The 18,904-nt window shown below is 27.5% G+C and overlaps 1 protein-coding gene across 2 annotated transcripts in view; it reads left to right on the top strand.

The window, feature by feature from the left end:
* The window catches only part of LOC100164716 (furin-like protease 2), a 147,222-nt gene that overhangs the window by 82,600 nt on the left and 45,718 nt on the right, over positions 1–18,904 (top strand). For both annotated transcript variants that reach the window (XM_008184884.3, XM_001943261.5), the window contains exons 4-7: positions 4,012–4,233; positions 7,396–7,530; positions 12,766–12,925; positions 13,350–13,522. In XM_008184884.3, the coding sequence (XP_008183106.1) occupies positions 4,012–4,233; positions 7,396–7,530; positions 12,766–12,925; positions 13,350–13,522 (690 nt within the window). The remainder of the gene's footprint in view (positions 1–4,011; positions 4,234–7,395; positions 7,531–12,765; positions 12,926–13,349; positions 13,523–18,904) is intronic.

The following is an 18,904-nucleotide window of genomic DNA, read 5'->3' on the forward strand; positions in this document are numbered from 1 at the left end:
TGTATCTCTGTCTGTCTGTCTGTCTGTCTCTCTCTCTATCTCAATACATATCTATATATATATTATATGTGCACATTTCTTTGGAAACTATTTTTTCTTCGCTTTTTGTGAAAAAAAAAGAATAATAACGTTTAAACGCCAACGACTTCCTCCTGACGTGTTTTGTCAAACACCGGGTATTCCAAAATGGTATTTTACTTTTCCCATCTCTCCACCACACTCAGGACAAATGAATAATATTCATCGCATTTGTATGGATGTTGCACATTCTGAAGGTTTATCGCTCGCCTCTCTCCGTTAAAAGTAATTTGTTCATAGAATATTCTATTGTATTTATTATATAATTTTATACATATATTATTTACTTACTCAGAACTACTTTTAAAAACGCTACACAATTTAGTTTTTTACAATAGTTTATTTCACACTAATAAATTATATCTCAGCTGAAAATTATAATTTTAAAAGTCATTGATTAAATATTATTTGAAAAAAAGTATTTCAATAAGTATTACTTGGAATATTGTGTATTATTTAACAGTTGACATTCTACATAATCTATACTCACACGAATTTAAATTTAAATTTTAATATTAATAATTTTAAAATCAACAATAGATGGCCTTCTAGCCTGAAGCATTTATTCATCCCTTAAATTTCCTATTGCGGTTTATTGAATCATTTAAAAACAAATAGAAACAAATCTGATGTATATAGTTTGAATAAAGTTATTTTAAGTCTTAAACTACAGATACATTAATAATGAAATAATTAATTTGGATTTGGTTTTATAAACGTTTATGTTAATTCGTTTATTGTTATGCTAAATCTTATAAAGTCGAAGCGAACCGTTATCTGTTGTTGTTAAGATAGAAATACTACAAAATTCCAAATTTGATTTTGATATATCTAGGTTTTATCTATATGTTACATCAATTTTGTTTTTAAAATCTCTAATATACAAGAATACATATTGTTATTAATCAGGTGAATATAAAATAATTTTCAATTTTTTCTGCGGTGTACCTTCATCAATATTTGTTAAATTAATCTGATTTGTTCATCATCTTCCTGCCAATAATGTTATCGTTATAATTAAAATGTATTTCTTCAATTTCTATTATAATACTTAAACTGTAATGAAACTAAAATCTCCAAAAATAATTGCTCTACAAACAAACTCATCAGTCGTTAATATAACCATATTATCACTATACTTCTCCAAAAATAATTAACAAAAGGCAGAAGTTACTCTAATAAATGGCTGTCATTCTCATACGATTCATTTATTTAATTCATGTAAATAGACTAAAACAGTGCTTGAATTGGGGGAGGACGGAGCTCCTCTACTATTTTTCTTTTTTCTTTGCGTAGGAACGCAAACTATTTTTTTTTTTACTTGGACGGCAAAACGGTACAAACTAATGTCCAAATAATTGTTATTCAAATATGGAGTGGATCTAAATTGTTGTCAATGATATACCTACTTAGTGAATTTTACATTTTTTAATATAAAAATTATTTTTCTATCTTTTCTAAAGTTTTGACCAGTGGTGTTCAACCTTTTTGACTGGTGACCCTCTGTTTTTGTAACAATATTTTCACGACCCGTGTCAACTTTGTTGGCCATGAAAGCCAACTTAATCTGCTAGTTGTGCGTAATTTCACGCAAAGTGTGTCCAAAACATTTCCAAAGAAGTTTCAATAAACATTTGTTTAAGTTCGGGATCACAAGTAAGCTCAATTTATTGATTTTCTTTGTCAATAGACATTTTAACCATCATTATATCTACTTTAAAATATGGTTCTTTAATTCATTCATAACTTATTCAAATTTATAATTATATAAACTTATTGTCTTTTTTTAACAAGAAAGATCTGTCTCGACCCTATAGGTACGTGACCCTATATATTGGGGCCCACCGGTTGAATACGACTGGTTTAGACTACCTGATATACCTTGCTATTTTTTTATTATAGTTTTTTTATATTATAACACGCTTGTTCTTAGCCTAGTTTAGTAGTGCGCAGAGATTATGTAGGTACAATAAACTATTGTATTATCAATTATCTGTGGACTAGTGTTCACAATTGACATAAGTATGCGTCTGAACCACAAATTATAGTTATTAAGATATTATCACTGATAATTATAATTTTTTTTTATATCCTATTGTAGGTATTATTTCTATCAATTTAAATTTCGAATAATAAGGTGATATATTAAATATAAATCCATATTCACCTACATGATGTTACGTATATAATATAGTTAAATATAGTGTATTTGGAATATAATAAAGTTAAAATTCTATAACTAAAGTGAAAAGTAGTATTTAAAATTTAGGAATGGTTTAAGAGCGATGTGGGGGACAAAGCCTCTCACGGGTCTGTATTGAATAATTTTGCACTTGGAACGCAGTTCAGTTTATAAATTGTTGGTTTGAACTCCTCTACATAATAATTCCCAATTCGAGTACTGACTAAAAACATACGCAGATTGATCATTTAAATTCAGTAGATTGTGTATAGCAAATTTATGAAAAATAAATTTTTAATATTTTAGATTCCGATGAGAGGAGCGATGAATATATATATTTTACAATTACGTTTGTTTTAATTTTTTTTTTTTCTGTCATCAATTTTTAGAACAGTAAAAATGCTTGGATTTTCTTAAACAGTATCTTTTCTAATAGGAAAGCGAATCTAGTTGGTACTTTGTGGAGGGGGATGGTGGTCAAAATTCCTGGTAGTTTTCAAAATCATTGGGAAAACAAGAAAAAAATTAAGATAAAACGGGAATTTTTACGCAAACTCGGTTTTCAACCAAAGGTAGACAAAACCAATTTTAGATTTTGGTGTCACTTTAAAACAAATGATCGTATATACATGCAATTTTCACTGGTTGTTTATATTTGCATTTTCTTTACACCGCAAAATTTTCAATAATTTGATTTGTTTTGAGCTGTTTCTGGACATTTTCAGTTTTCAATGTTTTTAGTTTTATTTCTGTAAATGTCAATACAATTTTATTCATTGTCAAAAAACATGAAAATTTAATAAAAGGCTCTATAGTAATACTCTAGGCTATTTAGTAATATTATAAGCTGATAGACCGTCTTCGCTCAGAATCGTTTTTCGTATAAAATGATATATTATCAATTCTATCTTCAATTTGAAATAAATTCTTATTTTACTTGCTTTATGATTATTATTTGTAACACAACATATTCAATAAGTTCGTTCTAATTGAAGTTCAAAGTTTTCATTTTAATAAAGCTGAAAAGAACAAAGAACGCCTGTCTTGATTTTTTTTACCTAATCTAATATCCTATTTTATTTTTACTTTCTATTTTTTTTGTGACAAACCTAAAATCTCGTTTGACCCATTTCTATTTTTTAAGTTTCTGTTCTTGATTTGCGTTTTAGAAATTTTTAATAATTTAAACATAGGTTAAACTAATTCATTATTTAATCCACGATAAAATATTCATGTGAACATCAATATTTTGTGTATATTCAGTGAAAAAAATGTAAATGCTATCATTTTTTTGTATATTTTATGTATACCTTCTATCTATGTTAGTTCATTCAGCCGAAATTTTCATTTTATTATACGAGGGAATAGTAAAAAAAAATGATATACCTAACGACTATATAAAATGTAGGTATCTACAGTAGGTAAAAACTCTTATAGGTAGTATTAAACTATTGAACTGTTATATTTGGATGAGTTTTAAAAAGAAAGGATTCATCTTTTTTTTTTCAAGATATTTTATAATCCCCGTCTATAAATAACTTAAAATACAGTTCGCACGAACGAGTCTGTTTTCGGGCGAGATAAATGTTCATTTGCAAAATGAATATATACTTTTGTCCTTTTGTTTAGCATGTTTACAGTATTATTAAAACAAACTGTCTTTAATATGTTTAATCCGTTATTTTATTTTTAAATAATGATCCTAACTATTCTTAGTGTAATACCTAAATGTTTATTTTTAAATTGTTTAGGTGCATTGGGTTCAGCAACAACATGAAAAGAAGCGGCGAAAACGGGATTTCCCTGGACCTAATTTACCGGCCACCGTATTTGCTGGTTCCACAGATTTTTATCAGCAACAAACATCAGGTGGGCCATTATCACAACTTACACAAGGACAACCATTCAGACGTCTTGGTAACACTGTCCATAATGTATTTCCTGATCCACTTTTTAAGGAACAATGGTACCTGGTAAGTAAGCTTTAAAATAAACTTAAATTGTAAATTATTATAAGTATAATATAATATAATAATTAATTATACATAAATATAAGCACGCTTCTTATCAATGTTTTCTTTTAATTTATAGTGAACAAATAAATAAAAGTTAATATTTAATATTATCGTATTATGTTATAAGTCTATAAAACAAAATTAATAAAAGTGTAAAATTTTGCATAATGTAGTTTAGGGTTATTCAAAATGAATTATCCGATCCTTTGCACCAGCTTCCTAGATCTTACACAATATAACTACTTATTTTGTGTATGTATATATTAAATATACCGTCTACCTGCCTGTCTATGTAACACCGTTTTAATCTGAACCACAAAGGAGCTAAAAATTAGCAGAGTCAATTATAATAAATATGCATGAAATAAATTTGAGTTCCGACTAGATGTTGTTCGTGTGACCAAGACATAAAACACATAACAAACCTAAAAACAAAAAATATACAGGCATTTGTTATCGGATAAATCATTTTGAATAACCTTGTATTGTTAATAAAAATCAGAGAAAAAACAGTATTCTCCTCTAAACGAAATATTAAATGTTTACCCCATGAAGAATTTTCGTTTTCTACTGGTAAAACTAAAATACACATTATGATTCAAATTGGTGAACATTTCAATATTTATAATACAGAAAAATATTTTTTCAATAATGGAACTTGTTAGAACATATGATAAAAAAAAATTATCAGTCCTCTGTTGTCAAACAGATGGATCATTATTTTTCAATAAATCGTCCCATTCCCCCACCCCAAAAAAAAAAAAAAAAAAACAATTATAACTGAAAGACGCAAACAGAAGATCAATAGCTCAATAATAGGTTTAATGTCCAATTGGTAAAAGTTCTCTAGGCCTAACCTAGCTGTGTATCCGGTAAGTCGATAATAAGGGCTTACATTTAAAAAGTATAAACCTATATAATATTTATAGACCATGGACACATGAGACTAGTTGTTGGATATTGATCACTGGTCTCAACAGTCATCTCGATTCTCGAGGAAAGCCAGTTATATTATTCTTACTGGTGAGGGAGACAATCTTATAACAACCAATTTTAAAGACAGAGGACAATTTGTATGCTGAGAACTATCAAATATTTTTTTTTCTATGAAACAAATTAAAAAGAAATTGGAATTCATATTGAATGTATTATATTTATATAAATTTCTATACGTCTTCATTGTGTTTTAATTTAGGGTTATTAGTTATTACTTATTAGTCATATAATATTTAAAACATTTATACATTTTGTGAACTTATATAATATACATTATACATTATGACCTAACTGAGAAACCAAAATTAGTTTTTTTTTTCTACAATTATTCTCAGTGAATTACATCTAAAAAGTTCTATGTATAATAAATATTTAATAGATGAGACTTTATAATTAGATTCTTAAAATCCATCTGTTTTGTATTGAAATTTTGTTTCAATTATTACGATCAATTTAATATTTAATAAAAATAAAATATTGAATAGACACGAAATAATTGTTTAATAATTTATTTACATACTTTATTAAGCCAAACTTAATCCGCAATTTATTAATATTTTATATTATAAATAATAAATTATCCTCTAAAATACAACGTAATAATATATATCTCCAAATTTAATTCAACAAAATGGCATGAACAATTTAAAAATTTAGAAAATATATTTATTTTTTTAACAATCTTTTACACTTCTTCTCGTCAATGATCTTAAAATATTTTTTTGCAACTGCAAATTAATTTTTATATACATAAATGAAAAAAAGAAAATATTTGGTATAATAAGTATAATTCAATAAATATTATAGGTATACACCATTGCATTTATTCTATTATTAGTTATAAATTATTGTATAATATATATTTTTTCCAAAAAAAATTGAGTATTTATTAATTCTTTTCTTTTAAAAATAATTATCATTATAACATAATGGTATGTTCATTACTTAACTACAATATTATTTAACGAATATAATAGTAGGTTGTTTTTGGTTAAAAATATGTCTTCTTATTCAAATATAGCACAAACGTTTATTGCTGTATAATTTTAAGAAAACTCCATTAAAAGTTTGAAAAAGAAACTATTTTTACCAACTGTTTTTACTACCGTGTTCCACATTTTTTATTACTTTTCTAAATTAATATCTGAGAATTCTTCCATTTAATTTCAAATAATTATATTATTATTTTTCTTTTGAACATTATACTAAAAAGACAAAAATCGAGTTACATATCTTAGGCGAAAAAAAATCTGCTTTCGTGCTTCTTTCTTTTTTCAGAATGTTCAAAGTTTGTACAGTTCCCTTTTTTCGTATACATTATGCTGTAATTTTCTAATAAACTAAACTTCGTATAAAACATTTGTGTGATGAAAAATGTAATGTTATTACGAGTTAACCCAGCCTAACTTAGTTGGCCACCATGTTAATTTGTATGTTAACTACAAAGCCCTATTAGGGTAAATGAGTAGACACGGTGGCCCATTAAGTATAGTGGCCCGATTATATTTTTATTGATTCTTATTGGTTTTTATTGATTATTATTTTATTAATATTATACAATTTATTTGGTAACGATAAACTAATAACGTATAGTTGAGAAATATATGTATAAATCTCACTATATATATTAGGTGTGTCAGTTCAGACTTGTAAAGAAATATTAAGATTTGCTTTAATACCTATTTATTGTATCTTCGCGTTCTCGAGAAATAGTTTGTATCCATCTTGTTTTTTCGCATTATGCATAAAAAAAAAATCTCGCTCAGCTCTAAAAATATTACAACAACTATTCTCATGTTAAGAGTAGGTACTCTTCCGCTAAATAGACAAATGTTACCTACATACCAATCTTTATACTACTCACTATGTATATTGCCGTAAAATATTTTGAGTTTTAAGTGGAGGATAGTAATGATAAAAAAAAATTGTGAGACATACTGAAATGCTTGTTTTTACCTTGTTTTTATGTACTCCTAACTCCTATAGGTCGTATGACAATTGTAGTCTGCATCCTGTACATATCTGTCATATACATTAAAATTCAATTTACCCATTTCACATCTTTAGATAGGTACTTACACTCGTGTATTATAAATTAATGATCATTTTATTTTTATTTTTCAGAATGGTGGTGCTCTGGACGGCTTCGACATGAATATGGGTCCGGCTTGGCAAAAAGGGTATACCGGCAAAAATGTAGTCGTCTCAATACTTGACGACGGTATACAGACCAATCATCCCGATTTGGCACACAATTACGTGAGCAAACACTATGATAATAATAATAATAATAATAATAATATTAGTAACATACCTACGTGTTCGTATTTTCCTTTTGTCTCTTATTTCAGTATTTTTTCCTTTTTCATTTCCCAACCGATCGAGTACTAAACATACCACGTTTTCCCATCCCCTAATGAGGGTGTGCATTTCGTTTCCCGTCCGAATCAGCTGACGACGACGACGTGGAATCGTATTAGTATCCGATTTGCACCAGGCAAACAAATTGCTTTCCTCTCCTCTTCCCATACCACTCACCCATAAACAGTCTGTCACACACCAAAACATCGACAGTACGCATTGTAAACTGGGATTTCAGCGTTTTCGGACCCATTTGACGATTTCATATTCAGTGTTCGCAGAAAAGTGCTGTTGTGCGCAACGCTTTTTGCGACAATGAGAAAAACGAGGACCCGGATGAGTGTGGTGGGAAGTATAGTGGCAAGGAGAGGAATAGAGTAAAAGGAAATGCGATTTGTAACTCGTGTATTCCACCCTCACCACCTCCATCTCATATAACCACTCGCCACCGATTCGATATCGCACTCTCCCCCCCCCCCCTACCGAACAAACCATGTCATGAATTTGTTGACTCAATAAAGTAGTCGCAAACATTTTCGATGTGAGCATAAGTGTTTGGGGAATTAATGCCGGGGTGTTATACCGTGGGTGTGGTATGGCTGTATCGATTGCTTTTAGTTATTCATCGCAGTTGGCATTGTTATCCGATTGTTATTTTTTAAGTATTATTCTTTCCGACATTAGTTGTATTATTGACTTGACTACTAAATTTAAACCGTTCTACCATTAAATACATAATGCAAATAGATAAACTTAAGTAATGATTACAAGTTAAAACAACACTCATCGTCATAAGATGTTATACATTATAATTTAAGAGGTTCTTAATTTTTCTTCAATAATTATTGATATAATTTATTTAATTTTTTATCATTCAAAATTGGAATAATTAAATTATATCTCTATAATACATCATGCACGATACATATGGTACCTAAGTAAGAGAGTATTCAGTAGATTTAAACTTTTCAGGTACCTATACAAATTATATATGTACAAATTTAATGTACGTTATACAAAACATGGGTGAGCTTTCAAACAGTATTAGCGTAAGTCGTAAATAATAAATATAATTTACTAATGTAACTTTTTACGTTTCACTGAATATCAGAATATATATTTATCTTATTATTATTAATTATTATAAGAACTTTTTACATATAAAATTGAATATATTAATATAATGTACAAATTATTAAGTTTTAAAATATCTATCTTAAACACTTTCATTACCTATTAAATGTCCTAAATTTGTAATTTCCTATTCAAACTCGATCAACATTAAACTTATTTGTGAATTAGCTATTTTTATGTCTATATGGATTTTATTATTTAGTGCAACTTTTTATGATGTACATTTCAAATATTTACTTAGGTATTTCAAAATTTGACATATCCATTATATAAAACAATAATTTCTACATATACCTTTATAGTAGATAAACAAGGTTGTAAATATTTGTAATTATATTGTTGCTATTTGTTTTAAAATGTAAAATTGTATTGGAAATAAAATAATTACACAACATTGAACATTTCAATAAATAATAGGCATACCATACCAATTTACCTTGAGGCATTTTGTTGTGATTTGAATTATGAATAATTTAATTAATATGAAAATTAAAACATTTTAAACATGAATATAGTAAAGTTTACAGTAAATAATGTAATAATATTATCTTATTTAAATTAAATTATATTACTTTTTAAAATTCTGTGAGGAATTTCACACGTGCAAAATAGGTTTATTTTGATATTAAAATATAATAACGGTGTAGTAAGGAGTAAAATCTCCATACGGTTTTGCGTGTGTTGAACCGTATTAAAGTTTAGCCACCTTTAAAAGCCTTGGGCGTTCCAAAGATTTTCACGAAGTCGTTGCTCATGGCTGTGTAGAGTGTGAATGACGCACTTGTAAAGGTTAATATGCAAGCTGTTTAATAAAACTTTTTGATAATGGAATTTGGCTAAACAGCTATAGTGATGAGCACGTACGTATATAATGTGAGCTTATATTATGTTAACCGAATAATTATGAAGATTCCCATTACACAAATTCAAAATAAACTCACTCTGTGTGTAAATTATAAAATAATCTGTTGGTTTAAAAAAAACTGTTTTTGTCAAGTATAGGTAATTAATATAATTGTATAGTGAAAGGGTTTATATAACTAGTTATTCTTTTATTTATGTACTATACATTTATACATAATTGCCGAGTTTCCGACTTAATTGAAAAATTCATTTTTTGCTCAACTTGACATTTATAAGTACATACACAATAATTGGTATATCATTATACATATTCTGTACTTTTATATCATGACATATTATATTGTTATACAATATTTTATATTCGTATATTTTGCTATAACGATTGCATGCATATTTAATTGATTTCCAATATTAGTTTTTTACATGTATATTTCCAAACAAATTGTAAGCAAAAAAGTGCATGTGGAGGACTTAACAACTTCACTCTGAGATTACTTCTGAATAATATTTCATATGTACCTATACGTCATACATAATAATTATATGTGTACGGATTTTTAGTATCTATATATTATATATTTAAAAAAAACCTTTCCAAAGGATACTTTACGTCATTTAGAATGTCATACAGCTAGGTATCAAATTATTATATTTTATCGTATTCACAAATTATACAACATTAATGATATCGTTTTTGGTACTCCAAAAGATACTATATTACGTGCTTGGGTTTAATTTGGTTTTCAAGTGTATAAACTCACATATATATTATATATATATTATATCATAGTTGGCCATGCTCTCGAATGACCATCAGTTTAATCAAGTACGATATATTATATATATTCCCGTTGAAACCAATATCCATCTAAATAAAATGTCTGTATTTTTTATAAATTTAAATCCTCGTATAACTTAATTTAGAATAAAAACCATGCCACATTCAACTTTGCCCTGCAATGAGTTAATATATTGAAACTCAAATTATATTTTTATTTACTTATGGCTTCTGCGAGGGTTTCTGTCTTCTTATGCGTTATTAACATTTTGTATATTATGCGAGTATTTTCATTTTGGGAAATCCTTGTTTTTGATTTGAATTATTAGTTTGATCCTTGACGGGTTTGTTTGTATTACTTTACAATTTTACATCATTAATTTTATTCCTGCATGTTAATATAAATATAGTTATCGAATTATTGCTCGTAGTTATGCAGGAAAAAGGTGAAAACATTTTCGGTCGTGCTAATGAATGATATTATAGGATTATATTTTCATCTCTTTGTATTATCATGAATAACATAAAAATTATATTTCGACAACTTTGGTAGGTACAAGTTTTTTTTTGAATAGATACGGATATTGTTTTTTAATTTAAGTAGCATCATCGACAACTTGAAAATTATCGATTGACTACCGCCAATAAACGGAAAGAGTATACACTCAACAATAATGAGACTATAGTCTTATATTATATAAGAATGTATACTTGTATTAGGTATATGTATATAAAAAAACAAATATATCGATTATCGGGCCAAGATACATTTTATAACCAATACCTATGGTCTCTACGAGACCATATATTGAAATGTAAACAGTGTTTTTAAATTTCTTACTTAAAACTTATCCCGTGAAAACGTCAAAAACAGCAACACTTCGAGTGTATACTCAAAGTTTTACGAACTCGTGGTTTTTTCAACTCGTGTTTAAAATTGTATAATATGTAGTATATAGGTATATCCAGCCTTCCAAACATATTAGAGCTAGAGGCTTCTTTGGTATCTAATAAAAAGCTAATTTCATTCTTAAATTTAAATATTTCAATTCAACAATGAATTTATCAATTCTTATAATTTTTATTATATACAATATTTCAATCCTATCTTTATTTACTGAATTAAAGTATTCAAAAGAGCAACATATAGCAAATCATATTTATTTTTGTTCTATGTAGTTAAGTAGGTACATATTGAAATCGTGTCCATAGAAATCTTTTTTCGTAATTTAAATACATTTTAAGTTAGTAAGATTTCCATCCCTGATAAATAAAATATTTAAATTGTTCTTTTGTTTTTAATAAAAAATTGTCTGTCGAGTTTTAAATCTAATATCCCTTTACTCTTTTTTCTGAGTCGTTTGACTTAACTCTTTAAAATACCATATTTAAGAAAAATATTATTTTCGCTTTAAAATTGTTTTTTATAGTGGGTTTAAGAGAATGTCCGATACAACGTAAAATATTTAATTCATTAATACTCTAATAGGATTATAATTCCTGCTGTTTATTTATCTATTGCTAGTGTTATTTATATATACTTTCAAATTGTAATATAATTAAATACCTACATATTAATATGATTTTATATTAATTATATATATGTCTAAATAAATCTTTGATAATTTAAACAAATATCTGTATTCTGAATAATTGGTCCTGTATTTTATTTAAATATTAACATCGTATTATTATCAAGTTATCAATCATTATTTAAATTTCGTATTAAATAATAATTAATATTATAGTACATAATATTATGAATTTTGTATAATATACATTTGTATTTATTATATTTATTTAATATTTCACATAATTAAATAATATTAATGTATACAAATAGACACATTAAATAATTTCCCTCCATAATAATAGCAAGCTTGAATTTGATACAAGAGTTCAAATTTAATTAAGTTTATGACAGAGAAAAAGAAAAAAAATTGAAATAGGCATTTCATAATAATAATAAAGGATAATTATTAATATACCAATAATAAATATAATGTAACAAAGAATTTTAAGAATGTTAAATATAGTTTTAGTATTATACTTTTGTCTAGTAGGTATATTTTTATTATTTATTTATTGTATCATATATTTATTTTCATGATAAATCATTCGTAGAAATGTATTCTATGAATAATATAGTATTGTTTTTATTCTATTCTTGAATAATCACAAACAAATTTCATGTTTTGTAAGATACTTCACTGTTTAATTATTTGAGTTCCTTGCAAACCTTAAACATTGTACCTATATTGATTTTAGTATAAAGTTAATATATTTATTAAGTTGACAATAACCACGCAATTTTATCCTGATTTTATTGTTAAAATGTGTTAAATTTGTTTATGCAGGACCCAAGTGCTAGCACCGACATAAACGACAATGATGATGACCCTATGCCGCGGGACAATGGCGACAACAAGCACGGTACGAGGTGCGCCGGTGAAGTAGCTGCTATCGCATTTAACCAGTATTGCGGTATCGGCGTGGCATACAACGCCAGTATTGGAGGTACAGTAGTAATTGAAAAATTATAATTGAAAAAAAAAGTTATAATTGAGCCTAGGGTATCATTAATATTTTCGGGATATATTGCACTGGAATTATCAATCAAAATTAAAACAGTACATAACTGATAATACTCTTCAAATAAATTTAACCTAATTGATGTAGATAGGTACTTACATACAAATATAACAATTTATTATTTAAAAAAAAATTGATATACTGTATTCCGTTCACCGACATAGAATATTATTGTGCACAAACCAAATCCGATCGCATCCCACTGCAACCACCCACATTTCTACAACTCGTATCTAGTCATATGCGCGAAGTAACCACATACTTCTAAGTTCTAAGAAAAAATCATTTCCCATGACAATATTACTCATACTTCCTTCTTTAATATTAATATATTATATTTTTTTTTCAGGAGTTAGGATGTTAGATGGTACAGTAAACGATGCTGTTGAAGCTCGCGCGTTGGGTTTGAACATCAATCATATAGATATATACAGTGCTTCTTGGGGTCCAGAAGATGATGGTAAGACTGTTGACGGACCAGGACCATTGGCAAGACGAGCATTCATTTACGGAGTGACTTCGGTGAATAAAATATTTGTATTATTATAACACTTGACTTTTACTTAATTTTAAAATCTTTAACTGATTTTGAATGTAATAGTTTGAAATGAATTACATTTTGATAAAACTTACACTTATAATTTATTTTAATAATTTGTTAATACCATATACTAACAACGTAGATGGGTACTTTTATTTAAATTATTTAAATAGTTTATCGTTGGTACGATAAACGTGGAATTAAGAAATATGATTAGGTACTATTTGTTTTCAACATGACTGAGGTCAGTGAATAACATTCGTATACTCCTTAAAAATGTTACAAGTATTCTTTAATTTAATTAAATAGTAGTTAATTTTAGGTTTAGTTGAAACAAATAAATTAACGATTTCTCCATGACAGATTTATATTATTTTATCATACAATTTATAATTCAACAAATCTTAATCGCAGACCCTCAACATTTTCTCCATTTCTATATAGAGAACGAATTTTTCAAAACATTTAGATAAATGAAGATATTTATACCGTAAACTTATTCACGCTAATTTTCGGTACGTGGGCAAGTTTTTATTTTATTATAATTTTTTTATTAGCTTCTGGCATAAACTATTACATCTCAACAATTAAGTATATTATTTAAATAATGTTTATGACAGCCCGAAGGTTTAAAGATAATAATAAATCGGACTATTTGCAGAATATAAGAAAAGTAACAATTTTAAAAAAAAGATAAGTATAAATATTATAAAAAAATAATAATAATAATAATATATGATAATGAAATTGGGATATAGATAAATTTAAATATTTAAAATTAAGACGAATTGTAGGACTAATTAATTAATTTAGAGTTGTACTTAACTGTGAAAGAGTGTTAGAAACATGTTCTGTGTATGTTTTGATTTCGGGTTGAGTATGGAAATCAGAGGCCTTTGTTAGAGCATCCTTTAGAGAGGATTTCTTGAGAGTTGACTTAAATGCTGTGCATCCCTTGAAGTTGACAGTGTGATCCTTGGTGCATAGGGCGCATTTGGTGCACTTATCCGTAAAGTGTTATTTTAATCGCATCGAGACTCGTGTTAGGAAGGTTGAATAGGCCAATAGTATTGGCAACTATGACACTGCGGTGGGTTACGACTATTTTTTATTTTTTATATAGTTTCTTAATTACTACTTTAGTATTAAGTAGTGACGTGTGTCATGAAGGTCCTTAATATTTTGCCTAAAATATCTACAAACAACAGAGGAAAGGAGCTTTTATTTTAGATTCTAAGCAGACTGATGAATGTATTGATTTTACAATGATGTGTGTTTTTTTCCTTTCTGTAAACATTTTTACTAGTAGAAATAATGCTTTGATTTTCAACTTCACCATCTTTTCTGATGGGAAAGTGAATTTAGTTGGTACTTTTGAAAGGCCGAATTAGAAAATTCACAGTTGTTTTCAAAAGCGAAGGAAAAAAAACAAGAAATTAAGGAAAAACGGTGAGTTTTGAGCAAAATCCGTTTTCGAGAAAATCGATTTAATTTTTTTTGGTGCAACTAAAAAACTAATACTTTTGATCGGATGTTAATATTACAATTTTCAAAATATTTTGGCTCATTTTTTTTTTTTTTGAGCGAATTATAGGCATAAGAAATTTTCGATTTTGTTTGTTTGATATATTATTTTAAATATTTATTTTATTGTGTATATTTGGGGCTCCATGTTGTGATCAGCTTTAGACAGGTTGTCGAGGTAGTCCACAGAGCTGCTGATTGAGGGTGTGGCAATTACATTTTCACTGGTATCATTTGAGGCACGACTAAAGATATATTTAAAGTTGTATCTTTAATCTTGATTTGAGGCGAGCGCGACAAAACGGTTATATAAACTTAAGTTCTTTAGTTTTTTTTTTTTGTCATTTTGACTTGGCAAATCTACCAAATGAAAACAATACTATTACAGTGGTCACTCGAAAATTCGAAATTCAAGGACTGAGTTAAAAATTCGATTTATAAAGGTTTTCGATTTACCGAGTGTTCAAATAATCGAGGGAAAACAAATTAATTCGAATTAAAGAGAGGTGAACAATTTTATGTATATACAAGCCACGGATTAAGGGGGCGGGGGCATGGCGCCTGGACCTCGATAGTTAGAATTTATTTAGGGGCCTCTGATTTGTCCATTCCTTTTTTTCATTATAGGCTATATAACACTGCATAAATCGCCTAAAAAAATTCGATGATTATTTAGCTAGGAAAAAAGCTTATAAATAAAGTGATACATTATTCATTATTCATTATCTACATATTATATTTATTATAACAGGTACCTAATAGTAAATAATATACAATGTGTTCCAGGGTGAAGATACTGGTCAATGCCATATGAAAGTATACCAAAGATGATGAAGTAATACCCTTCAAAGATTGAGTCTAATTTTTTTATTTTTTTAGTTACAGGCAATTAAATTTTTTTTTATCAAAACCATGCGTATCATGCATTTGTTTATGTATCTTCAAAACTTTTCAACATATTTACGTCATTTTATTTTTATTTTAAAGCTATTTAATTGTCTTATCAACTAACTAACGCAATTAAACAAGAAATGTGCTAATTATTTTTAATAAATTAAAAATACAGAAAAAAGTTGACAAAAATTATTATTTTTAAAAGTAAATTGCGCATTATTCCAAATAATGTATTACTTAGTATAAGCTTTTTGTTTCTTATATTATTCTACTAAATAATACCTAGAATACCTTGAAAGATTGGTATTTATAATATCTCCTGTTAATCGTCACAATCTTAGTTTTCATAGAATTGAGTATCGGTCGTAATTGGTCCTCAATTGTTTAATTTTATAATATTCGGTAAATTTTAGTTGTCATAATACAAAAAACAAAAAACCCATACTAAGTAATAAATTATTTGGTATAATACACGATTTCCTTTAAAAAATGCTAATTTTTGCCTACTTTTTTCTACTTTTTTAATTTAGTAAAAATAGTTAGCACATTTCTAGTTTAATTGCGTATGTCAGTTGATAGGATAATTAAAAAGCTTTAAAATAAAAAAAATTACATCAAAATGTTGAAAACTTTTGAAGATACAGAAACAAATGCTTGATAAGTATGGTTTTTATAAAATAAAGTTAATTACCCATAACTTAAAAAATAAAAAAGTTAGACCCAATCTTTAAGGGGTATTTCTTCATCATTTTTTAAATACTTTCATAAGACGTCGGTGGGTCAGTGGTCACTTCACCCTGGTATACATTAATATTTTTTTTCGTACAGGGGCCTCATTTAAAACTTTGGCCCCTGGAAACTTGTGTATATATTATTTATTAAAGTTTAGATTAGGTAATTAAGGTACGATAACATTTATAAACTAGGTACCATAATATTTATCCACCGTCGTTATTAGTTTCATTATGAGTACATACGTCAAATATATAAATTATACCTAATCGCGTTTAAGGAAATTCGAGTAATAGAGGTTCGTGGAAAAAAATTCGAATTTTATTATAGTGTTTATCCCACCGATAGACATTTCGAATTATCGAGGGGACCGGAATACATGTATTTTCTTCTAATTATAGAGGTTTTCTCTGGGTATTCAGCGTTTAGTTCGATTTATGGAGTTTTTCGAATTATCGAGTGACTACTGTAATAATATAAATATAATATAACATAAACTAAACTAAACCGAATAATTTTCACTGCTAATAATCATTTTCAAAAAAATTTACTCAAAATTACATTTATTCAATACAATATAGACATATAGTATACACCAGTTCTCCGGGTTTTTTTTAGTTTTTCTAATCGCTATCAAGAAAATTAATGAGCAAGTCTATAGAAAATGTATGTCTACAGGCTACAATACAAGCGGACGACTTAAGGCGCCCGGTGCTGATGCCATTTTGTCCTCAAAAATATATTCTGCGCCCTGCGGGAATAACGATACCGCCTTGTAGAATTAACCAAATTTCATATTTTTTTTTTAATTGCTAGAGGGAAATATTCTACAGCCCGCATCGATCTCTGTGTTTCAATATTTTATTCTCAAACTTTATAATATGTCTAAAAACATACAAGATAAATAGTATTTTTTACAAATTTTTTAATACAATTATATGAAATAAAATACAAAATTAGAGACCTATGCGGTCTGTAGGAAGTGTTCTTCTTTCAGATAAAAAAAATGTCATAAAAATCCGACAATTCTATAAAGCCTGAGAGTTATTCCCGTGAAGTCATTTTTTTCGATATAATACACCCTATCAAACCCCCCCCCCCCTAAATAGCTATTGGGTAGTAGATTAGTGGAAAAATATTATAGGTAATTGAGATGGCAACTAAAATATAAAATTATATTTTCATATTTCATTGAATTTCTGAAAATTTGAAAAACTGGCACCGGGCCACTTATAATAACATTTTTTATCTTTTGTAAATACTTTTAAGAATATTACATAACATAAGTCATACAGTTTCATGGGATGCTACTAATTTATAGGAAATCGATTTTATTTGGCACATTGAGATGTAATTTTTATTGGCGTAATAGTTTCCTAAGCATTTTAGATTCTGAGTAGAACGATGAATGTATTGACTTTAAAATGATGTGTGTTTTTTAAAACTAAACGTCATAAATCGATTTTGAATACATGTCAGAAAGAATCGTTTTGAAATGCGATGATATATTATTGCTTCCAACAACTACCACTATCCAGTACCGTGTATAGCACTGAGGTGAGCTAGACTAAACCCTAAACGAATACCCAATAAATAGTTTATGTATCCAGCCTGTCATTATTTTTACTACTGATACCTAATTATAATAACTGCATAAAAATATTTTAAGGTTTTAGAAACAATTCATTATATCTTAGCAGAAATCTATTACAACAGGTCCCACTTTTATAACCATTTGAGTTATTTTAAGAATCAATTGAAGCAGGGCTTGAAACCGTTTTCAAAACCGATTTCAGAAACCGGTATAAACTGTTTTAAAACCGAAACCGAAACCGTAATCAAAACCGAAACCGGAAAAAATTGGATACCGGTATTAAAGTCAAAACCGAAACCGGAAAAAATTGGATACCAGTATTATAATTTAAAACCGAAACCGAAAAAAATTGGATACCGGTATTAAAGCTAAAATCGAAACCATAAAAAATTGGAAACCGGTATTAAATTCAAAACCGAAATCTAAAAAAATTGGAAACCGTTTTTTTTTCAATTGACGTGTTTTTAAATACTTGAATTCCATTAATACGCATAATTAATACTCATAATAAAATGGAGACCATGATTAAAATGTTGATAACCATTTCATTATTCGCCAAATTATTAGTTTCTTTAAGTATTATAATGATATAAATTATAGTTACTAGCAAATACTATAT

This window comes from Acyrthosiphon pisum, chromosome A2 (genome assembly GCF_005508785.2).
Source record: "Acyrthosiphon pisum isolate AL4f chromosome A2, pea_aphid_22Mar2018_4r6ur, whole genome shotgun sequence".
In the NCBI taxonomy this organism is placed as follows: domain Eukaryota; kingdom Metazoa; phylum Arthropoda; class Insecta; order Hemiptera; family Aphididae; genus Acyrthosiphon; species Acyrthosiphon pisum.